The sequence below is a fragment of the Thalassophryne amazonica genome, chromosome 7 (assembly GCF_902500255.1).
Source record: "Thalassophryne amazonica chromosome 7, fThaAma1.1, whole genome shotgun sequence".
Classification (NCBI taxonomy): domain Eukaryota; kingdom Metazoa; phylum Chordata; class Actinopteri; order Batrachoidiformes; family Batrachoididae; genus Thalassophryne; species Thalassophryne amazonica.
Window position 1 is genome coordinate 77,394,965 of NC_047109.1, and position 25,623 is coordinate 77,420,587.

Sequence of the window (25,623 nt, forward strand, 5' to 3'; positions counted from 1 at the left end):
GTTACTTTTTTAGACCAAGCAGAGGAAAAAAATATGGACTCACTCAATTCTGAGGAATAAATTATGGAATCACCCTGTAAATTTTCATCCCCAAAACTAACACCTGCATCAAATCACATCTGCTTGTTAGTCTGCATCTAAAAAGGAGTGATCACACCTTGGAGAGCTGTTGCACCAAGTGGACTGACATGAATCATGGCTCCAACATGAGAGATGTCAGTTGAAACAAAGGAGAGGATTATCAAACTCTTAAAAGAGGGTAAATCATCACGCAATGTTGCAAAAGATGTTGGTTGTTCACAGTCAGTGTGTCTAAACTCTGGACCAAATACAAACAACATGGGAAGGTTGTTAAAGGCAAACATACTGGTAGACCAAGGAAGACATCAAAGCGTCAAGACAGAAAACTTAAAGCAATATGTCTCAAAAATCGAAAATGCACAACAAAACAAATGAGGAACGAATGGGAGGAAACTGGAGTCAACGTCTGTGACCGAACTGTAAGAAACCGCCTAAAGGAAATGGGATTTACATACAGAAAAGCTAAACGAAAACCATCATTAACACCTAAACAGAAAAAAACAAGGTTACAATGGGCTAAAGAAAAGCAATCGTGGACTGTGGATGACTGGATGAAAGTCATATTCAGTGATGAATCTCGAATCTGCATTGGGCAAGGTGATGATGCTGGAACTTTTGTTTGGTGCCGTTCCAATGAGATTTATAAAGATGACTGCCTGAAGACAACATGTAAATTTCCACAGTCATTGATGATATGGGGCTGCATGTCATGTAAAGGCACTGGGGAGATGGCTGTCATTACATCATCAATAAATGCACAAGTTTACGTTGATATTTTGGACACTTTTCTGATGTTTAAGGATGATGAAATCATTTTTCAAGAAGATAATGCATCTTGCCATAGAGCAAAAACTGTGAAAACATTCCTTGCAAAAAGACACATAGGGTCAATTTCATGACATAGGGTTAATGTCAACGAGCAGATGTGATTTGATGCAGGTGTTAGTTTTGGGGATGGAAATTTACAGGGTGATTCCATAATTTATTCCTCAGAATTGAGTGAGTCCATATTTTTTTTCCTCTGCTTGGTCTAAAAACGTAACCGTTACTGACTGCCACAATCTTTTTTTCTTGATTTCTTATAGTGTTTCTTAAAGCCAGAAAGTTGCCATTTGAAATGACTTTAGTTTTGTGTCATGTCTGTGATCTGCTTTTTTTCTACAAAATTAAACAACAGAATGAACATCCTCCGAGGCCGGTGATGCCATAATTTTTGCCAGGGGTTGTAAATGTATGTAGCAAGATGAAGTCTGGATTGAAAGGGCGTTCCCGCTAGCTTGGCTAACGGGGAATTCCCCTTTGGCTGACCTTGTAGAGTTCTGGTCTTTAGTACGAGCAGTCCTTCCTCCATCCTCCGAGGCCGGTGATTCCATAATTTTTGCCAGGGGTTGTATATTTTAATACTAAATACATAAAGTGTATCAAATGCAGCACTGAGATCCAACAGCACCAAGACTGTAGTGGTATCTGAGTCCATTGCTCGCAAAAGGTCTTTCACAACTTTAGTAAGTGCTGTCTCTGTGGAGTGATATTTTCTAAAAGCAGACTGCAATGGCTCAGAAAAATTATTCTCAGTAAGATAGTCCACAAAGAAAGATCAGAGGAAGTGCCATTGCACAGCACACAGTAAGAACGACTGGAAAGGTATGACATCAGCCATGCAAGGGCAGTTCCAGTAATCCCAAAATGATTCTCCAGTCTGTCGATTATGCATTTCAAATAAATAGGATTTATTACAGTAATGAATATGCATCATGTAAGTTTTATTTGGTAGCTTTGTATTAAAATTATCTAAAAAAAAAAAAAAAAAAAGTAAATGGGAATTTGTCATGTAATAAAATTATATAAATCTTAAAAGTTAGGGTTAAATATTTCTGTGAGTGTATAACAGAGCAGAATAGAATTAGAATAGAGTAGAAGAGAACAGCAGGACATAAACAGAGCAGAATAGAACAGAGCAATGTAGAATATAACAGCAGAACACAACTAAAGAGCAGAACTATTGAGAAGAAAAAAAGAGAAGAACAGAATAAGAAGAGAGCAGAATAAAAAGAGCTGTTTCAAACAAGAGAACAAGACAGCAGCACAAGTTTTAATACTTTTCTACATGTGTTTTTATTTATGTTTATTTATTTATGTTTTATATTTATGTTCTCAGTTTTAATGAAATTCAAATTTATTATGTTTGACAGTTAATGTTTTGTATCATTACCTTGCAATTCTCTACCATGGGGAATATAGGACACCTGTTTTATATAAATTTTATATATGTAGACTATGTTGTCATTAGACCTACATTTTTAGATGTTTTCATTTTCATCAAATTCTAATTTTATATTTGACAATAAATGTGTTATATCTTTACCTCTGCCTTTGCAGTTATTTTGACATTAGCTGTACCAGGGGGAGTAGTGAACACTAGTTGTCTTTTTTTAATGGAGGAAATGTGTTTGCAAAACAACAAGGCTTAATTTTGTATTAAATAATATTACAAGCACCACTACACTATAGAAATATAATGATGTACTGTAGTAGTCAGTCCACTGTGTCAGTGTGCACTTGAGGACAGCAGGGTGCGCTGTTTCACTTAAATAGGTCATAGAATAATTACCTTAAGGTTGTTTCTGCTAGGCATTATTGGATATTATATTGATGTTTCCTCTGGCAAAAGTTGGCCCGCCCACTTTTCTTCAGGCCGCCCTATTCAAAATTTCTGGCTACGTCCCTGCATGTATGTATGGGGAAAATGCCATCAAAATCCGTGCAGTAGTTTTGATGTAATCCTGCTAACAGGCAGACAAATAAATAAATAAATAAATGCCAGTGATTTTATTACGTCCTTGGTGGACGTAATAAATTTAAATCCACATTTCCCTCAGCCCCAACCAGTCTCAGCAGAAGACTGCCCCTCCCTGAGCCTGGTTCTGCTGGAGGTTTCTTCCTGTTAAAAGGGAGTTTTTCCTTCCCACTGTGGCCAAGTGCTTGCTCATAGGGGGTCGTTTTGACCGTTGGGGTTTTTCATGATTGTTGTATGGCCTTGCCTTGCAATGTGGAGCGCCTTGGGGCAACTGTTTGTTGTGATTTGGCGCTATATAAGAAACAAGTTGATTGATTGATTGATTTATACAGAAAAACTACATTGCTTCAGACTTTTGAATAAAAGTCAAGTGTAATTCTCATTTACTTCAGAATTTCTTGCAAAATTTTAATACAGCACACGAGGCTGAATGTAGAGGTATTATCTTATATCGTGCTCTGCACTGTGGCATTTCTTACCTGATCGGGGCTGAGGTTAATGGGCGGGCCCACCGCTGAGAAGTCACTCAGTAACTGGTCACCTGAGAGCCCTGATATTGGCGAAAAGGCGGGCGATTGGTGCACTGCGTGCTGCTCGGTGGGCGGGGATGAGGAGCAGGAGGAAATGTCATTTTCAAAGACATCAGTGGACAGGGGGAAAGAGGAAGTGCCTGAGGAAATTAAAAGTGATAGGCATAAGGTTACTACAGCAGAGCAGAGGAGAATGGGTGGGAAATAAAAATGTGTATGGCTTTGTCAGTGTGTGCTTCTGCATACGGATGCACGGTGACTCAGCATTCTCTTGGGCCACTGTGCATTCAAACCGCTGCTCTGGGGGTCCAGGCGGGTGTTGGATCCTCTCACAGAGGTCCTGTGACTGACGAGCCTTCTTCTGCCTCTGGAACCCGCTCACACTCCTTTCTGTGGGAGGAGAAAGTGATGCAGATAAGTGGAGAGCGGGACAGACAGGAGATGGGTTCCATCCTCCCCGTGAGGAGATTCATTTCAGTGAATATGAATACAAATACAGTTTAAAGTGCTGAAAACACTATATCTGAATTCAGAGTGATCGAAAAGACAGATATTATAACGCTCGTCTTTCCAATTAAAAGAGAAGGTTATGGGGCGATAAGGATAAGAAATAAAGGGAGAGATGAGAGACTGAGATGTCAGTAATGGGAGGAAATGATTGGTGTGGAGGAGCAGGTTTATCATACGCTGTCAATCTCTGATATGTGATCAGGCTGCTTCCAATGCAGACGTGCAGAGTACAGCAAGGTTACATTTCTACTGAACTGACAGATGATAAAACACCAAAGCCACAGACAGATTTACACATTTCATTATCAACTACAGCACATCGAGGCGCAGAGCAGGAAGTAGACAGCACCGAAAACAATGAAGAAGGAGAGGGGTGATCATGCAAAATAATGCCACAGAATGTAATATACTGCATGCAAAATAAAGTACACAGAAAGTGACGCCGTTGACAGGCCATCACCTTTTCCACTTTCAGGCTTCAGACCACCAGGGGGCAACATCTGAGTCACGCCATCATCTGAAAGACGCTGCAGTAGGAAACAGCAGGTTAATCCTTCAGTCAGTAATTATCATGCATTTCATGTAGACATTCTGGAAGTAGTTTGTTGATGGTGTATTATCTATTATCTGGTCTATTATCAAGTGTAACTCTACAGTAGAGTTTTTGCAGCACTTGAATGCTGTAAATATCCTGGACTGAAGTAGTTGGTACACTTAGTGCAGGAATTATCATCATCATCATCAATTTTATTTATATAGCGCCAAATCACAACAAACAGCTGCCCCAAGGCGCTTTATATTGTAAGGCAAGGCCATACAATAATTACGTAAAAACCCCAACGGTCAAAACAACCCCCTGTGAGCAAGCACTTGGCGACAGTGGGAAGGAAAAACTCCCTTTCAACAGGAAGAAACCTCCAGCAGAACCAGGCTCAGGGAGGGGCAGTCTTCTGCTGGGACTGGTTGGGGCTGAGGGAGAGAACCAAGAAAAAGACATGCTGTGGAGGGGAGCAGAGATCAATCACTAATGATTAAATGCAGAGTGGTGCATACAGAGCAAAAAGAGAAAGAAACACTCAGTGCATCATGGGAACCCCCCAGCAGTCTAAGTCTATAGCAGCATAACTAAGGGATGGTTCAGGGTCACCTGATCCAGCCCTAACTATAAGCTTTAGCAAAAAGGAAAGTTTTAAGCCTAATCTTAAAAGTAGAGAGGGTGTCTGTCTCCCTGATCCGAATTGGGAGCTGGTTCCACAGGAGAGAAGCCTGAAAGCTGAAGGCTCTGCCTCCCATTCTACTCTTACAAACCCTAGGAACTACAAGTAAGCCTGCAGTCTGAGAGCGAAGCGCTCTATTGGGGTGATATGGTACTATGAGGTCCCTAAGATAAGAAGGGACCTGATTATTCAAAACCTTATAAGTAAGAAGAAGAATTTTAAATTCTATTCTAGAATTAACAGGAAGCCAATGAAGAGAGGCCAATATGGGTGAGATATGCTCTCTCCTTCTAGTCCCCGTTAGTACTCTAGCTGCAGCATTTTGAATTAACTGAAGGCTTTTCAGGGAACTTTTAGGACAACCTGATAATAATGAATTACAATGGTCCAGCCTAGAGGAAATAAATGCATGAATTAGTTTTTCAGCATCACTCTGAGACAAGACCTTTCTAATTTTAGAGATATTGCGTAAATGCAAAAAAGCAGTCCTACATATTTGTTTAATATGCGCTTTGAATGACATATCCTGATCAAAAATGAATCCAAGATTTCTCACAGTATTACTAGAGGTCAGGGTAATGCTATCCAGAGTAAAGATCTGGTTAGACACCATGTTTCTAAGATTTGTGGGGCCAAGTACAATAACTTCAGTTTTATCTGAGTTTAAAAGCAGGAAATTAGAGGTCATCCATGTCTTTATGTCTGTAAGACAATCCTGCAGTTTAGCTAATTAGTGTGTGTCCTCTGGCTTCACAGATAGATAAAGCTGGGTATCATCTGCGTAACAATGAAAATTTAAGCAATGCCGTCTAATAATACTGCCTAAGGGAAGCATGTATAAAGTGAATAAAATTGGTCCTAGCACAGAACCTTGTGGAACTCTATAATTAACCTTAGTCTGTGAAGAAGATTCCCCATTTACATGAACAAATTGTAATCTATTAGATAAATAGGATTCAAACCACCGCAGCGCAGTGCCTTTAATACCTATAGCATGCTCTAATCTCTGTAATAAAATTTTATGGTCAACAGTATCAAAAGCAGCACTGAGGTCTAACAGAACAAGCACAGAGATGAGTCCACTGTCTGAGGCCATAAGAAGATCATTTGTAACCTTCACTAATGCTGTTTCTGTACTATGATGAATTCTAAAACCCATCTACAGTAACAAATTGTGAAGATTTATACTGCATCATTCCTTATTACCTCACACAATGTAAGCCACAAAAAATGTGTCTAATATAGGGATGTGATACAAAAGTGTAACATGTACACCGTGAAGCTGAAAATGGATTTTGATACAAAATATTAAGTAAATACATATTTTGAACAAAACAAAACTGCAAAAAAAAAGTTTGTGAAATTAACAGTGAAATCCTGCGAAAACACGAAAATAAATTGTAAAAAGAAAAACAATGGACTAATGTCTAATTTGCAGCAATAATGTGTAAAATGTGGAATCAAACTGAACTGTGAATCTAACAGTACAAATAGGTTAAAATAATCATATACCATGCTAGAATTTACAAATGCCTGTAGTTTAAACACAGAAAAACTGTAATACCAAAAATTTTACAATTCAGTTAAGATTTTACAGATTAGAATTTTCAGAAATACAGTAAAATACTGATAAGGGTTTCAAAAAAGGTATTGTGTCTGTTTAAACTTCATTTTGAGGATAATTAAACATAAGGTAACCATTTTGCAGAGATTTTATCTTCTAAATAGACAATGACATTACAAGAGGTTTACACTGTAAAATTGACATACTTTATATAAAACCATTTACATATTCACCGTAACTTTTACAGAATTCTTCAGGTAACCACAGCTGCCACAATTTTTCCATAAAAATAAGTGATTTTTTTTTTTCTTTACAGTGAAGAGAACGCAACTGACAGCTACAATTAGCAATGTAATATAAATAATCTGAGTTGAACTGAATTCATTTTTCAGAATGATTATTTCAGGAATGCAATAAACTCACTCTTTTGGTGATGTCACAGTAAAAATGTAAACTGTAAGTGCTGAGAATATTTGAATTACTGAACAAACAAACAAATTCTAGCATTTTGCATCATTGTTGTACTTGTTTGAGTACAAAATAGACAAAACTGTTTTTGCACTAAAATAATAAACAGATTTAAAACAATTACGTATTAACACCATTCCGACTGAAAACAAAAGCCACTTCTGTCTTCTGTTATGATTCACGTTTTAAATTATGGTCTGTTTTAGCTATTTTGATGTTCTGTGTTTCATTGTTTCATTTAGTGTTTTCATGCTTGTGGTGTGTAACTGCAGAAAAAAATTAGAATTATTGAACAAACTAAAAAAAAAAAAAAAAAAAAGATAAAGATAGCATTTGCATCATTGGTCATCTGGGATGAGGCCACAGGAAAGACCCAGAACACGCTGGAGGAATTATTCTCATATTGGGATTCCCAGGAGGAGTTAGAAGACTTAACTGAAGATAGGGAAGTGTGGGATGAGCTGGTAGATCAACTGCCACTGAGACCAACACCTGGATAACCGATAGAAAATTAATGAATGAATGAATTTAGTATTTTCCTCCCGTGGTGTTTGTTCCTGGTGCTTCTATTTTGACGTTTTCAGTGCATATGCTCCGTGTAAGTTTTTCCAGGTTTGAGCTTCGGTGTTCACTTACCTCTGCACTTTCACTCATCCCCAATTGTCATCCAGTTATTTCCCAGTGTCTTAACTGTGTTATTGACTACCTGTTTACAGTCTTGCTGGTGTTTTTCACCTGCCGTGTTTTCTACGTGCCACTTAAATTGATTTGTTCGTATGGCATGTTGTGCCTCTGTGTTTTGGATCATTCTTTTTGCTCTGTCCCTTGATAAACTGATCACTCACTTGCTTTACCTCTTCCAGGAAGATGGTTTTGCCTGCTGTTACAAATTACCGTTAATTACCACCTCTGGGACAATAAAACCAATTTTACCTTAATTGTTTGTGATTCTCTGCACAGGAGTCACCAGTCTACCCATTTGCAGTCTTCATGAATGCTTTTTCATATTCTTTACAGCTACTATATGTGTTGTGGTGTCACCGATCATTTGGTCCATGCCTGTTTCCATAGCTAAACAAAAACAGATAAGTCCAATGACTCATCAGTCAAATCCTCTGCCAGTCTACTATCAAATCACAGTAAAGGACATCAAAATAAAGTAGTCTTCCAGAAGGTACCTCATCATGAAGTGTAGGAGCCAAATCTTTAGTCAAAAAGTTACCTTGTACTTTTGTTGGATTCATATCAAGATTGTGGCTCCATAAAATGCTCTGCTTGGGTAAGGTAGCTTTTGTCAATAACCATATGTTATTATATTTCCTTTTTTTTTGGATAAATAGTGTTTATTCAATGCTACAAACACAACTTACAGAGTGGGGACCCACCCCCAGGTCGCTCCGGTTTTACAGAGCTAATACGGAAGATAACTGATATGTGGTGCCATTATTAATGATAATAAGAACTTATTACCATAAAGAGTTTGGCATTTGAAGACATATATTCAAATGCTTAGTAAAAGTGTATGTGGGGAAGGACTACCCCCACCCCACGACCTACACCTGTGATTATGAGGACAATATACCATTAGTGATATCGTGTATTATGTAGCAAAGTGTCTCTTGAGCACTTTGTATCATTACACCTCTACCAAACAAACAACATACATGTTCGTGCACATACAGACCCTGTGCTGACTATAGCTTTTACATGTGAAATTCATAATTTGATATGGATGCACTGCAGGTACTACGGTGACTTGGTGGCCTCACAGCAAAAAAGATCCTAGGATCGATTCACACCTGGTCCTTTCTGTGTGGAGATTGCATGTTCTCCCTGTGTTTGTGTGTGTTTCCTCCGGGTGCTCCGGCTTCCTCACCCTTTCAAAGACAAGGTGAATTGGTGACTACAAATTGACCACAGGTGTGCATGTAAGTGTGAATGTGCTTGTCTGTTTATATGTGACCCTGAGATAGACTGGCGTCCTGTCCAGGGTGTACCCCGCTTCACGCCCTATAACTGCTGGGATAGGCTCCAGCCCCCCATGACTCTTGATTGGATAAAGTAGGTTTAAAAATAAATGAATTATATGGATGGATGATTAGCATGTCCTTCTTTTATTACAGACTCTAGAACAATATTTTGAAACTGGGTTCAAAATGTCCCTGAGCACTGTTTCCAGTTTGTTATCACAAATTTGCAGTACCAACAAAAACTGGTGGCACCATCTCCAGCCACACATTCTATCCATTCTTTAATTCTGGTTTTAATTTGCCATTCTGTTGTAAATGTCTCCCCATATTTGTCCATCTAGTGGGCATCGTTTTCAAACTGCACTTGCTAGCTAGAATTGTCAGCTGATGCCAACATGAAGGTGGGCCCATGTGGGCAGAAGGCATGATGAGCACACGGCGTTCAGTATTTCAGCAGGTGCCAGTTAAACTGCATCTGAAGTGAACCACAGGCTGTTTATAATTTGTCATTTTCCATCCAGTATCCACTAACTATGGCAGACATGTCTATGTGATATAACATAGGCAAAACAGAGTTCCTTGTTCTGTTGATCTAGTGCAAAGTTCACCACAAACTAAGCAGTTCATCCTCGTTAAGTACACTTTTTAATGGGTGAGATGAGAGTGTTCATTGTTTTTAAAGGGGAACAGAAACGGTTTTTGAGCATTTGTTTGTACATTCCTTGGTAAAAATTGTTATTCATACATTTGCAGAATGTTTGAGCACAGTGTAGATTATATTATTTGAATCAAATCTGCCACTAAATTGACATGTAAATTGCTATTGGCTGAAGTCAGTGGAGGCCACTTTCAGTTGATGTCACTGGTTGAAGTCTCCTCTGCTGAGGACGAGTGCAGTTTACTGAGCTCGCTCACTGAAGTTCTATTAGTCTTGTCAAGAAACAGGTGGAATATGCCGGAAAGCTGAGCATGTTGGCAAAGCCACAAACTGAGGAACAAGGGAGACAATATTTCCTTCCATAAGTCAGTGGTTTTGGTTCTTCTTGTCACTTTGTCCGTGACATTTGGTTGATAACCAGGTGTATGTTTCCTGCCCGTGCCTGTGTCGTCTGAGGACACAGACAACACTTACACACACACACTACTCACACACAGAGGTGTGCACACACACACACACACACACACACATCCACACCACTGACTTCATGAATGAAACTCTGTCAATAAAGGATAATTGTGTAAAAATATAATATACATATAAATGTTTCGTAGTGGTTTTAGGAGCCGCGCTATGCAGCAAAAACAGCAGCAGCAGCAGTTCGGTTCAGCCCAGCAGCACAGCTTAACAGCGCAGATCCGTGTAACTTTCAACACTAATATTTGGGAATGTCTGTGTGTCAGAGTAAGTTTAATACTTTCCTGACATGATTTACTGTTAATTAATTTTACTGGCTCGATATCCAGGTCAGAATGGCATTTTAACACATATTTTGCGCGGTTAGGAGGCGTCATGTCGCTGTTCACGAAGGGACGTTCACGTTTAGTGGGCAGCATTGGGAGTGTGGACTCCAGTAGTCATATATAACCTCTTTGTTGGTGTCTCTGGCAGGAAATCTCAGAACAAGGCTCATCTTCCCCCCAACCAGTGACGTCACACACCTGACCCGCATAAATGGCGGCAGCCGGTCAATGTCAAAGCCTCTCAGACCACAACTAAAACAAGGTTTTCTGTAGATGTTTTATGGTCTTTGATGTTTCTTGAGCTATCAAAAGAACACATTTTTTTGTGTGTTTATTCGTGCTATAAATAATCCGTGGGCATTTCTGTTCCCCTTTAAGCTGTTTTCTACACAAGCTGCCTGGCATGATGGACTAACTCACTCACTCACTCACTCATCTACATTTTTGCTATCCATGCTCCACACTCTTAGGACTGTTACCACTTCAAAATCACAGTTTAAGAGCGATAAGAGAAATGTGGGCATCACTGAAAAAAAAAAAAAAAACGGCGTTACTCACCAGAGCTTCACCCTGCTCTTTCTCTGCTTTTTCAGAAGGGCATGCAGATTTCAACCCTATGGAGAAAAATGGGATGTGTTTGTCCAATAAAATGAAAACACAATAAAAACAAAGATAATAGGCGGCATTGTGTTTTAAATCCAATTTCAATGCCGTTTACAGAAATACAGCCTTGCAGTGTGGATGAGGTTAAACTCAGATGAGGTAATCCATCAACAAAACACCTTCTGTTGCCTCATCTGCTGTGTAACGGTATGCCTGCACTCCAACATCATTTGTGTTATCTGGGTTTTAAAAATACACTATCCTGGAAAACAAAAAATGAAAGGGATATCTTCCCGTACAGTTCTACAATCTTTAACCTTTCTGCTTGGCCTCATGAAGAAATGCTAATGCACTTTTTTCCTAAGACTACATTGTTTTTGCCATTTGTTTTGTCAAATGTTGAAATTTTCTCATATCAAATTAAGTGTGCACTTGCTGAACAGATTCAGATGATGATGATCAGCATATACTTTGGTGAAACATAATTAATAGACAATAATCTTTTAATAGAAACAAGGTTACTTGAAGATGATTTACAACCTGCAGACACACTTACATGAATCAGTCACAGGGTTAATTACACATATAGACTAACCAGAGTCTGCATTGATCTCATTCTGTCTTCGGTTCTGAATCCTCAACTGCAGCACTGAAAGACAGGAAGTCATATGTCTGTTTGATTTGAAGGCAAAATCATAAAAAAAAAAAAAATATATAGATATATATATATATATATATATATATATATATATATATATATATATAAATCACATGAACAGGTGACGTGATCATCATTAAACGATACACCCTTGCAACTTGGATTACCTCACGCGTGTATGCACATATACACAAGCGCTCACACACACACACACACACACACACAAACAGGTGAAGCATAGAGCTGGCAGAAGCAGACCACACACTTCCCATGATGCAGTTTGGTGAGTTTGGAGACCTGAGAGACTGGAGGCGAGGGGGGGAATGTTGAGGGCAGTAACTATTTATCCCTCAGTGTGTCTATTTCTGTTGCTCCCATCCCCCCTTCAGCTGTCCCGTTCTCTCCACAAGCCTCCTGTACATCTCCTCCTCCTCACGTCATCCTCATTTATGTTGCTAACCACATTCTTCCTGCTTTCCTCCATTTCCAACCAAACGTTTGACACCTTTACGCACACTCACGAACAGCTCTGTGTCCTCAAGTTGAGAAAATGGATCTCCAAAACAAATCCAAAGGGCTACAAGCTGAATGAAAATCAAACGTATTATGCAAAGATCATTTAATATTTAAGGACTTTTCTAAGAAATTAGCCATTAAAGCAGCAATAAAAGCCACCACAAGATTACAATGCACTCATAGCAAAGTGCACAGCAAACTAAGTTTAAAGTCAACATGTTTAACTGTTGCTGTATGTATACTACTACTTATAGATATTATCTTGGCTGTAGGTCTGCTATGTGCCTATATCAGCTTGTCTAAGTGCACAACAGTAGACGCTATATGACTTATGAAGGCAACTGAATTTATCTTAATGCCTCATGTCATGATGCACTGGGTTGGTAAGACTAAGCAGTATAATGTAGATTTGTTTTCAGTATTTCTTTAACCTCAGCGGATTTGCTGAGTAATTAACAGGCACTTATTGGTTCTGTAAATCTGTGCACCTCAGCACAGAGAAGCTTCTTTGTTTTTCTAAGGTTATTTTCCCCATTAACTTATTTTTCCTTCACCAATGTGATGCTTTCAAGCTGTCATTGTTATGTACTAAACACTAAGAAAAATGTCTGCACAACGTAAAAAGTGTCAGTATATTGGGTGAGCCATGCCATGTATTGATTTGGATTGTGATTCATTCAGTATGGACTGGGGACTTTACTTTGGCCACTTTTCCTGCCAAGTAAGTAATCCGGATAGATTTTGCAATGTGAACAATTTATGGGTTCCATCATGTTGCGCAAAGCAATCCAGCGTGGAAGGTTACCGTCACCCCCACCCATTCTCCATACATTGTGGAGTTGCATCAGGAAGGTGTAAAACATGAATGACCAAGTAGCAATTAACGAATTCCTCCAAAGGAGGAGGAGTGAACACCATCAGTGCTATAAATAGCTTGCAACTGTTTAAGCCAATCAGAAACACTCAGTGCACAGAACTCTCCAGCCAATCAAATGGACTTTGATTCTCTGATGAATGGCCGTCTTTTTCTGCCATATTGTGGAGGAGGTAACCATAGAGTTAAGGAACCAGTGTTAGAACAAGTTGCCTCATTGACATGCTGACGTTGTAATGACTTAGTGGAGAGCAGCACCACCAAGTGGACTGGAGGTTAGGTAAAAGGCAACGGCCAGTTTAAAACCTTAATTTATATGTAATGAGGTAAACATGCACACGTTACCTCCGTAGGGGACTATCGGCATGCTATCAGACACTTCTATTGACATTTTCGCTATCTTTAGTGGCAGCAAGAAGTGGTTTACTGTGAGGCTTTTAGTTCACCCCATACAATTACATTAGGGAGCATTTAGTTTGTAATCGTGTTCACGTTCTAAATCATTTGGGATGAACAAGATTACAATCATGTTTATACCAAATAAAAAGACCAACTCAAAAAAAACATCTAAACTAGAGTCCAGGTTGAAAAATACAAGAATTCCCCTTTGTGTTGGACATTTTGCTTGTGATGCATTAAATACATATTTAGAATGCAAAGCCTGATGCTTTGTGGTACACTGTAGCACAAATTACTTGCACAGTGGCAGGTGAAATCATATAAACTGTCACTATAAAATCAAATGATGTCTGAAGCCATTTGTCCAATGAAAATGGACTGTACTGGTGTGTAATCGCTATCAACAAAGTAACCTCTAAATATGTTCACTGCGATCAGTACGTTGAGTCTATTTGTCACATGACAGGCCAGTATCACACTTCACTCTGCATACTGATGCCAGTATTTGTCATCTTTTGGATGCTCACCTGAGCGAAACTTGTTCCGGATGAGAAGTGACCTCTCGGAGGCCAGCAGCGTCATGATTGCAGGTGGGGAGGGCGACGAGGGAGCAGAACAGAGAGAAAGAGGAAGATCCTGGTGCCGCTCCACCAGGAAGGACGGACCCTCTGCTTCTGTCCTCTCGCTGAGGGAACACAAAGAGCAGAGAGGCAGAGCAGATGCTTTTAATCCACTGATAGACACAACCGATATGGACAGAGGTACACAAATCACAGCGGAGATAGATTAATGGCAGGGGGACAGAGGACAAAGTCTCTCGGACCTACTGGCAGATGAGCTGTTCTGGGCAACAGCAGGCCTCCCTGTAGACGGCACGTCATAATCATACGGTGTCATCGAGGCCCACCCATAGAGACAGGACTAACAACACATAGAATTAAATACGCTCTGAGGTATTCAGAGACGTAGAGCGGGGAGACACAGGAATCAAAGAAAAGTTGGGCTGCATGAGTGACAAAGACAAAAGTAGTCACAAATATTTAAACATCAGAGTTAAACTGCAGAAGGGACACCCATTGTGAGAGACAAACCAGAAGACACAACACCCACAGCTTTATACAGTATACTTCCACTGGGACAACACGTGTTGTGAACTATAAGTAGAGGTTTAATTGGATGTGCAAGAGATGTTGTTCTACAATATATGTGTACTGTATGTGTAAGAAAGTATACATAGGGCTGTGCAAATGTTTTAGGCTCATGATGTGCTGAAAACTGCTAACTAATACCCCCATTCCCACCCACTTCCGCCGTCTGTATATGTATCCTTCCCATGTGAGTCAGACGTGGTCCGTAACAATGCTGTGCAAATTCAGAATTTTAGAATTGGTCCTCCATGCGGGTGAGTGCACTTCTTTCCAGTGCATAAGGTTCACAGTTCAAGGCCACCCTGTCCATTCTTCATGCAATGTGGAGTTGCGTCAGAAAGGGCATCTGCGTAAACCCGTAAACACACCCTTAAATTAAGGGGGTAACACACAACAGAACCATAAAAAAACAGTCACTACCCTAGCTCACTGGAGTCAAGGTCCTTGCACTGGAGTCAACAGAGGAGACCCCATGAGCCACCAGCACCACGCACACACCAATTTCTGCCACATGAGAGGGTTCCCAACAGCACTGCGGCACACAACCCCAACCAATACCCCTGGCTGACCATCCTCACCTCAACTCTGTTAAAATAATTAACTCTTGTCAGTGCTTGAACATTCCATCCATCCATCCATTTCTAAACCTGCTTATTACAGGTTAAGGGTCACAGGGGTATTGGAGCCTATCCCAGTGGTCAGAGGGTGAGAGGCAGGGTACACCCCGAATAGGCTACCAGTCTATCAAAAGGCCAACATGCTTGTATATTCACACGCTATAAATCTAACACACCCATTATCAATTTTAGGAGCTGTAGATGTCTTGTAATTCTGTCTCCCTCCTTATCAAATGTTACTGAGCAAAAGCAAAGTCTATTGTAACATATTTATCTTGTAAATCAAGTATTGAATTAGTGGTATTTCTGCAGGACAAAGCAATTTTTAACTTGCATATCAGTGGGGGTTTTTTTCTTCAAGGACTGCTTTCCATTTAATCCTTGAAAGCCACCCAGGGCAGCAGAGTGGCTTAGTGGTTAGCATTGTTGCCTCGCAGCAAGAAGACCATGGGCTCAATTCCCACCTTTGACCTTTCTGTGTGAAGTAGTTTCCTCACATCCAAAGACATGCAGGTTAGGTGAATTGGAAACTTTAAAAAAAACTGTCCAGGTCTTCCTTGTAAAAGAGATCTTGATCTCAATGGGACTAACCTGGTTAAATAAATAAATCCTGGTCCATTGGGTTGGAGATGTGTCTTTTAATAATCTGAATAAAAAGTATCTACCTGTGGCAGGCCTTAATGATGTTTATAGCAGGAAAATTTCTTTGAGCGCAAACAATATTTATTAGCTAGGCGTTTTCCACCCTGTGTTCCACCATGATGCTGTTCTGGACTATAAGCACACACTATTGGCTACAAAACGGGAATATTACTCTGATTCGATTAATAAAAACAAGCATAAATCCAAGTTCCTTCTAACCTTAATCTACTGAAAAACTATAGGCTGATATCAAACCTATAATTTTGCTCTAAAATTCTTGAAAAGCTGGTTTCATAGCAGCTCATGAACCACTTTACTGAGAATAAACTTTTTGAATCATTACAGTCCACATTTATAGCCCTTCACATATAACAAAATTGAAGCCGACTGGCGCACAAAGGAGGATTCGCACGCCACTTGTGAAAAATTAGAGCCGCCTCGAACAGCTCTCGCCAGAACCATTCGCACACAGCACATGCACTCTACATTCGCGTACTGGTCACGCCCGTAACCCATTCCGATGGCGGGCAAGATAAGGTCGCATTGTCAGTTGGTCGTGTTCGCAGCATTCGCACGACATGTCGTACACGCCATGACGCGATCGAGGCAGCCTTCAAACCAGCAGCCGAAAGACGGCGAGTGCCCATTCAACTCCCTCTCGGCAGGTGTCAGCTGGAGTCCAGGTGCCATCCACAAACATCCAACACCACTCGCGGGGCACTTAGAAAAGGCGGGTATTCGCGCAGCCGGTATGAGCATAGAGGGCAGGCGAACACATTCGAGCTGCACCGTGCAAATGGCCACACGGTGTCTAAGTGCCCAGCAAGTGTGTAGTTTCCAAGTAACACACGTCATGCAAGTGTGCCCCCCCCGCAACACATGTGGCATGCAAGTGTGGTGCATCCCTCACCACCACGTACCAACATTGGGGCGGTCTCTCATGCTGTCATGATATGCTAATAATTATGTACAGACTAGATCACATGGGGATTAACCAGCCACGTCTGAGCGCGCACAGCACGGCAAGGTGCCTCTCAGCTGATCGCCAGCCAGCAACTCACTGACAGCTGGAAATGACAGCTCAGTGCACACGTGTTAAATTAAAAATACAGAGGACACAGCCAGGACAAGTATATAAATAAATACGACAATAATTACATACATAAATATATATAAAATAAATAATCACAGAACAAAGAAACAGAGACCGACACTTTATTCTGTGCACTGATCAAAAAGGTGTGTGTGTCGCTGCGAGCAGCAGCTGTTAGGATCTGTGGCAAGTCACAGCTGGAGAACATGTACCATGTTATGACAGACATGACCTTACAACACTCCACCGTGAGGCGTGTGCATGTGCTTACTGTCCTCATGTGGCAACGGGCAGCAGCGAATGCGCCAGCGCACACATGAGGCGGCTGCCCCATGTGATCATGTGAACATTCAGCTGGCAATCGGACTGTCACGTCCACCACATGAGTTATGGGCCATATGACACAGCCACTCGCTGGACACCTGCACAAGCAGCACCGGCTGATGTGTCCATGTTATGAGCGCACAGCTTCTTTCATGTCACTCCATCAGCATGTGAACGTGCAGGACCATGGGTCATGCAGAACAGGAGGATGACCTGTACTGTCTGCTCTTCACAACAGGACTTAATTATTAGAGACTGCAGTGTTTTCTTTTTTTTTCTTCTTTTTTTATAGTGACAACAGATTCATGACAACTAACGTGACTGTGGTTCATTTAAACAGTACATTCATTGATCCTCTGATCTTCTGAATCTGTGCTTCGCATCATTGTGGGCTTCCATATATTTGTTGATTTATGTCCAGCATCTAATTGCACCGCTGCTGTGGGAGCGCAATGTGGTGCGACACGTTCCACGTGCTCCCACTGTGTGTGCGCACATGAAATCATTGCTAAGGTATCGTGCACGCCTGTCTGGCCATGTGTCCCTCCCGAGCAGGTGGAATGTTTCACGGTTCCCCATTTTGTTTTTTGTTCGCAGTTTTTTGGCTGGTTTTTGCTTCTTTCACCCAACTTCATGTTATGTGTGAAGGAGCCCTTAAATACATCATTCCACGGAGACAGGTCTTACTAAAGTGGTAAATGATCATCTGCTTGCCATGGATTCAGACACCACTGCGGTTCTGTTACTGTTATATTCTAGCACTGCAAATAATAATTGATAGTCTAGAGAATCACTTTGGGGTTGCTGGCAATGTCCTTGCATGATTGACATCGTACATAACCATTTGCTCTCACTGTGTCCTGTACAATAACATCACCTCAAAACTTGTTCCCATGAAATATGGGATTCCACAAGGGTCTGTCTTAGGCCCCCTGCTTTTCTCCCTTTATATAGCACTGTTTGGGCACATACTGCAACACTACAGGATTACGTTTCACTGCTACGCTGATGATACTCAGTTGTACATGCCAATAACTGCTGCTAATCTCATACACATCAAGACTTTAGAGGATTGCCTTGCTTCAGTAAAAAGCTGGATGTCAAGCAATTTCTTAATTTTAAATTCGGAGAACACTGAAGTGATGGTCTTGGTCCAGCAAGACACAGACACCAGTTTGACCAGCTAGCGCTTAACCTTAACTTGTGCGTTATACATCACATTGACAAAATGAGGAACCTTGGGGTAATTTTTGATCCCACGTTGTCCTTTGACCTACACATTACAGAAATCACAAGGACTGCTCTCTTCTACCTTTGTAACATAGCAAGTATTTGGCCCATCTTGCCTATGGCTGATGCAGAGACTCATTCATGCTTTTGTTTCCTCTAGACTGGATTATTGCAATGTCCTATTCTCTGGTTTACCGCAGTCCAGCATTAGGGGTCTCCAATTGATTCAAAATGCTGTTCTCAAAATTTTGACAAGAAGCAGGACGTTTGACCACATTACACCAATTTTGGCCTCCCTTCATTGGCTTCCTGTCTCTGTGAGGTCTGATTTTAAGGTTCTATTACTAGCTTGTAAAAATATTCATGGACTAGAGCCTCTCTGCCTAGCTGACCTAATTACACCCTACATACGGCCCATGCTCTGCTTTGTCAGGACGCAGGACTACTTTGTGTTCCGAAGGCTAAAAGTCAGTAGGCCACAGAGCCTTCTCTTATCTTGTGCCTGTCTTGTTGAATGATCTCCCTGCAGAAATAAAACACTGACATTCTGTGGAGACATTCAAATACAGGCTAAAGACTATCTATTCTCCCTCTCGTATGACTAGCATACCGGTGTAGTATGGAATTATGTTTCCTCTACTTTTAATTCATATTATTAGCAATGGAACAGACCTCAGTCTCACTACATCTAAATTCTGGGTCTGTTAGTAAAGTACAGTTCTGGCTGCCTGCGACCACTTGAGTAATCTCTTTGCTTCCCTGTTGATTTGTTGCTGGGGAATTAAGGCTTTAGGTTAGAGGTCTCAAACTCATTCCAGAAAGGGCTGAGAGGGTGCAGGCTTTCCTTGCAACCACCCACTCCACCAGGTGATTTTACTGAGTAACTGATTCCACCTACTCAAAGCGATGTTAATCAATGAAATCGCCTGGTGCAGTGGGTGGTTGCAAAGAAAGTCTGCACCCTCTAGGCCCTTTCTGGAATGGGTTTGAGACCTCTGCTTTAGGTGCAGTTATTTCCACCTGACTGATTCAGCTCTCTTTCTCTCTGTCAAAGGCACTGACAAGCACCTTAATGGATGCTGGCCCTGCACCCTAGGGTGCCAGACTGACCTCAATACACCCTACCTATTCAAGACCTGGAGTCAGAGACTAAGCACAAAGATGGACTGTTTTTATCTCAATAACAGACTGTTTTTGCTGCTTCTCTGATTTTTTTTTTTTTTTTCTGTTTTGTGTTTCTTCTGGGGGGGCTTTTCCCTCATCTTTTGTAAAAACCTTGTAACTGTTAGAATGCCCCAAGCAGTAAGTCACCCCCCTGAGTCTGGTCTGTTTGAGGTTTCTTCCTCAAAAACCCCAGAGGAAGCGTTTCCCTACCACCGTCGCCTGTGTGCTTGCTCGGGTGGTTGGTAAGGTTAGACCTTACCTGTGTGAAGCGCTTTGAGGCAGCGTTGTTGTGATTTGGCGCTATATAAATAAAATAAATTGAATTATCTTATTTGATGACAGGTTTCAGATTTTCATTACCAACCCTACCCTAACCCCTTGAAAGTTAAATCCTAAGTGAATATTTCAATTAAATGTTAAATTATTCCATTTCACTTGACTCAGGTTAAACGTAATATATGAGTTGTTATTTTTGAACTCTGCTGCTGTTCACGTTATTTCATTCACAGCTTTGATAGCTTGTTATTCAGTATTTTAGGGCCCCTTCACACATAGTACGAATGTGGTCGAATTGCGCATGAAGCAGGAAATGTATGCAATTTGTGTAAAATCACAGCTGCCTCTAACACCACGTACAGCTGTCGCTACAACTATTTGTGCACACCAGAGGCTGAAAGACAGAGTGTGCCCTGTGAGAGCCCATTTGATCCCTCTCATGGCAAGTGTCATCCAAATTCCAGGTGACACACACAAACATCTAACACCGCTTGCTTGGCAATTAGAAAATGTGTGGCCATTTGCACTGTTAGCACAAAAACAGTCAGCAGACAATTACTGTCGAACTGGATGTGAAATTTGTCTAAGTGTGGTCTTGCAAAACAGCAACACACACACATGTGGCGTGTTGCAGATGGGGGGGGGGATAACAAAATAGCAGTAAAAATAACTAAAAAGAAATGATCACATAACACAAACACAGAGTGACATGGTGTGTGCACTGAACTGAGGGGCCATGGCCGCCGACAGCCGCAGCTGTAGAGATCTCTGGTTCTGGACATCACGGCTGGGGAACACGTACCATTTTTGGACAGACATGAAGTTACAATTGTCCACTGTGATGGGCGTGTGACTGCTTGCTGTCCTCACGTGGACATACAAAAAATGTATATTGCTGTTGCGACGGGCTGCAGCGAGCGAGCGCACAGTGTGCACATTGACAGGCTGTCCCAGGTGAAACGGACAGTCAGATCATAACAAGCAGCGGGTGATGTGAATGTCATGTCACCCACGTGAGCGCTGTTCTACATGATGCAGTGTGTCCTGTGGCGCGACATCCACAGGCCACGTGTGTCAGGACGGACACGCACGGGGCGTGGCTGGACATGCCAGGCCTGTAGATGTGGACATGATAAGAGGGCACTGCATCATTCATGTCATTACATGACTGTACATTTGTGACCATGGGTCATCTACAGAGGAACAGACGATTCATACTTGTATTGATCGCTCGATAAGATGGATTCAATAAAATGTGGTGTTGTTTTTATGGTGTGTGGTTTTATAAGATTCCCAGTACCTGCACTGGCCACACAGACACACAGCATGATGGAACCACCTCCAAATTTTACTGCAGGTAGCAAGTGTTTTTCTTGGAATGCTGTGTTCTTTTCCAGCCATGCATACCACCCCTTGTTATGTCCAAATAACTCAATTTTAGATTAATCAGTCCACAGCACCTTATTCCAAGATGAAGCTGGCTTGTCCAAATGTGCTTTACCATACCTCAAGCAACTGTTTGTGGCATGTACGCAGAAAAGGCTTCCTCTGCATTACAGCATCTCCTTGTGCAAAGTGTGCTGTATAGTTGAACGATGCACAGAGACACTATCTGCAACAAGATCATGTTGTAGGTCTTTGGAGCAGGTCTGTGGGTTGACTATGACTGTTCTCACCATCCTTTGATTCAGATTATCTGAGGTATTTCTTGGCCTGCCACTTCGGCCTTAACTAGTACTGTGCCTGTGGTCTTCCATTTCTTTACTATGTTCCTCACAGTGAAAACTGACAGCTGAAATCTCTGAGATAGCTTTTTGTATCCTTCCTCTATGATGTTGAACAATCTTTGTTTTCAGGTCATTTCAGAGTTGTTTAGAGGCTCCCATGTTGCCACTCATTAGAAGAGCCCTGAACCATCCCTTAGTTATGCTGCTATAGACGTAGACTGCTGGGGGGTTCCCATGATGCACTGTTTCTTTCTCTTTTTGCTCTGTATGCACCACTCTGCATTTAATCATTAGTGATCGATCTCTGCTCCCCTCCACAGCATGTCTTTTTCCTGGTTCTCTCCCTCAGCCCCAACCAGTCCCAGCAGAAGACTGCCCCTCCCTGAGCCTGGTTCTGCTGGAGGTTTCTTCCTGTTAAAAGGGAGTTTTTCCTTCCCACTGTAGCCAAGTGCTTGCTCACAGGGGGTCGTTTTGACCGTTGGGGTTTTACATAATTATTGTATGGCCTTGCCTTACAATATAAAGTGCCTTGGGGCAACTGTTTGTTGTGATTTGGCGCTATATAAAAAAAATTGATTGATTGATTGATTGAAGAGCTGCAAAGAGGGGAAACATTTGCAAATGGCCATGTTAAAATACTCTTTCTCATGAATGGATTTATAAAGGATAAAAAGAAGGACCTCCAAATCATTAAGGAGGTCAAGGGTCAATGAGCTTATCAAACCAATTTTGTGTACCAAAAATTAGTGCTACATGTATTCAAATCAATAAAATGACAAGGGTGCCCAAATTTATGCACCTGCCCAATTTTGTTTAAATAATTATTGCACACTTTCTGTAAATCCTAGAAATTTAATTTCACTTCTCATATATAAGTGTGTTCCTCTGCTGTATGATATATTTAACTGAAATTTCTGATCCAGACAACCAATGATTTACAAAGGAAATAATGAAAATTATCAGGGGTGCCCAAACTTTTGCATACAAATCCCCTAAAGTAATCCGTAAATTGTTCCTGGTGTACAGTTGAACACCTTGCATAGCAGCATGTTGACATTAGTATGTGAGTGTGTGCATGAAAGGGTGAATGTAGGGCATTACTGTAATGCACTTTGAGCATGAAAGCACTATATAATGCAGTCCTTTTACCATAAATATATGTGCATTTTGGAGTCTAGAGGTAAAAGTGGTGGGCTTGAGACCACACAATCCTTTGTTTGATTCCCACTTAAATAGGAAAATCACTAAAGCAAGATTGTTAAATCCCCAAGTTACTCCCAGTGTGCAGTTGGGCACTTTGCGTGGCAGCATGCTGCGTCGGTGTGTGCATGAATGGGTTAGCCTGAGGCATCATTGTAAAACATTTTAAGCTTCCTGTTCAGATGTAAAAATGCTGTAAAAACATAGTCTATTAACATTCAATATATCTTCCCTCACATATGGGTCAGGGATAATGTGCAGTATGAATGTATAAATGAAAATATATGTATGTGTGATGGGAAATACATGAATCTGTGAGCCAAAATAGATGTATGTCAAAGGGAGGATGTATAGATGAGTGTGCGAGCATAGAAAATGTAAGAGTCGAAGAATAAATTAAGGCTTGCACAGCCTTTTCTGAAATACACACAACTGCCAGGCCACATAAAAACTGCCTTAATGTACACAGGACACACTCACACACATACACACACACACACACACACACACACACACACACACACACACACACACACACAAAACTTATTAACAATATTGATTTGATCTGGCGACAGAACACCCAAAGGGAGCCTGTTTGAAAAGACTGAACAAACACACTAAACACCCACACACTTTGGACTTGCTGAGGTTATGCATACTAAATCATCACGGCGCTCTCTTTACTGCCACTTCTAGAAATGCACACACCTCATTTACCTATCATACAGTATATAAGGGGGGAAAAAAAGCACTATAAGTGCACAGGATGCTCACTCTCTCATTATTGCAGTCAAATAAACAACTGATTGGGATTTTGGATCTGGCACAGGCATTCATTTACAGTAGGGCACTGAGTGAAGCACAAAGCGAAAACACCAAGAAGCCGAAGAATAAAGGGAAGAGAATAAAAGAGAATACTTACAGGAAAATAGAGAATTGAGTCCTGCGGGGGAAATTGGAGTGGATTTACGATTAAATTGAGAGAAGTGCAAGATGGTAGAAAAGAGGGAAGAGAGAACTTCGTAGTGCAATTAATGACGACTTCTTTCTTTCATGTTCTTTTCATGTCCTTTTGCTCTTGTTTCACATTTCGGCATATCTCAGCTTTCCTAAAGGTGAAACGCAAGGAGGAAAAAGACCTGTGGCTTCTGTGCCTCACTCGAGCCTTCTATCTCTCTCTCTCTGCCCCACTCCCCGTCTGCCCCAAAGCATCCTGGATCCTCTGTGCCAACTGTGAGGGACTGTAACGTGTGCCCATCCCCCTCTACATCATTGCCCCCCGCCCCTTCCCCTTGCAGCGTTCCCTCCCCATGACATCTGCTGACTGATCAACAGAGGAGCAAAGACAATAAGCGTTTTTTGTGTTTGACTGTGTCACAAGTACAGTAAGAGCTCAGGTGACTGTGGTACCTCCATGACTGGAACTGTCACCTAATTTAATAGAAGGAAACACGAGGATGGTTTTTAGTTCTTATCTCACCAGGTACTGCAGCCATGAGTCTGCATGTCACAGGTGCGTTTCTGTCTGTGGAGTTCTTTAGACGGGTGCATGCAGTGAGGCCACGCAGTCATTGTGAAAGATTTAAAAGCTAATAGCCTTTGTATGAAAATGTTTACTGGTGTGTGTGTGTGTGTGTGTGTGTGTGTGTGTGTGTGTGTGTGTGTGTGTGTGTGTGTGTGTGTGTGTGTGTGTGTGTGTGTGTGTGTGTGTGTGTGTGTGTGTGTGTGTGCGCACATACATGTGCACGTACATGTTTGTGCACATGTATACTGCAGTTGGGGGATAGGGGTTAAAGTAGGGGTCATAGCCGGAGCACCTGTTCCATTGATTTGACAGACAGGCCCCTGTGTGCTGGTTCAGCAGGTCATAGAGACGAGGAGGGGAGGTATGAGGTAGGAGAGAGAGAGAGAGAGAGAGAAAGGAAGGAAAGGGAACTCTCAACTCAACGACGGGGACAGGAAGGGGGCTGGAGCCGACAGGAAAAAGAGCTCCTTGCCATTTTATGTGATTTAAAAAGAAAGACAGTGATGTGGAGATCCACTAATAGGAGAACACATGCTGCCTGAGCCCATTATGGTTGCCAGGGAACAAAATAGAATGCCAAATGACTGGGAACCTTAATACCTCGTAATTCATTGTGCACTTTACAACCCCTGGCAAAAATTATGGAATCACCGGCCTCGGAGGATGTTCATTCAGTTGTTTAATTTTGTAGAAAAAAGCAGATCACAGACATGACACAAAACTAAAGTCATTTCAAATGGCAACTTTCTGGCCTTAAGAAACACTATAAGAAATCAGGAAAAAAATTGTGGCAGTCAGTAACGGTTACTTTTTTAGACCAAGCAGAGGGAAAAAAATATGGAATCACTCAATTCTGAGGAAAAAATTATGGAATCATGAAAAACAAAAGAATGCTCCAACACATTTTGTTGCACCACCTCTGGATTTTATAACAGCTTGCAGTCTCTGAGGCATGGACTTAATGAGTGACAAACAGTACTCTTCATCAATCTGGCTCCAACTTTCTCTGATTGCTGTTGCCAGATCAGC

General features: G+C 41.3%; 1 protein-coding gene across 1 annotated transcript in view; it reads right to left on the bottom strand.

Moving 5' to 3' along the window:
- Window positions 1-24,259, bottom strand: part of LOC117513318 (myocardin-like) — a 42,112-nt gene extending 17,853 nt beyond the window's left edge. The window contains exons 1-7 of the mRNA XM_034173552.1: window positions 23,992-24,259; window positions 14,176-14,333; window positions 11,797-11,850; window positions 11,157-11,212; window positions 4,379-4,445; window positions 3,655-3,798; window positions 3,358-3,548 (exon numbers count right to left, since the gene is read on the bottom strand). Coding sequence (XP_034029443.1) covers window positions 3,358-3,548; window positions 3,655-3,798; window positions 4,379-4,445; window positions 11,157-11,212; window positions 11,797-11,850; window positions 14,176-14,230 — 567 coding nt within the window. The 5' untranslated portion in view covers window positions 14,231-14,333; window positions 23,992-24,259. The remainder of the gene's footprint in view (window positions 1-3,357; window positions 3,549-3,654; window positions 3,799-4,378; window positions 4,446-11,156; window positions 11,213-11,796; window positions 11,851-14,175; window positions 14,334-23,991) is intronic.
- Window positions 24,260-25,623: the final 1,364 nt, after the last annotated feature.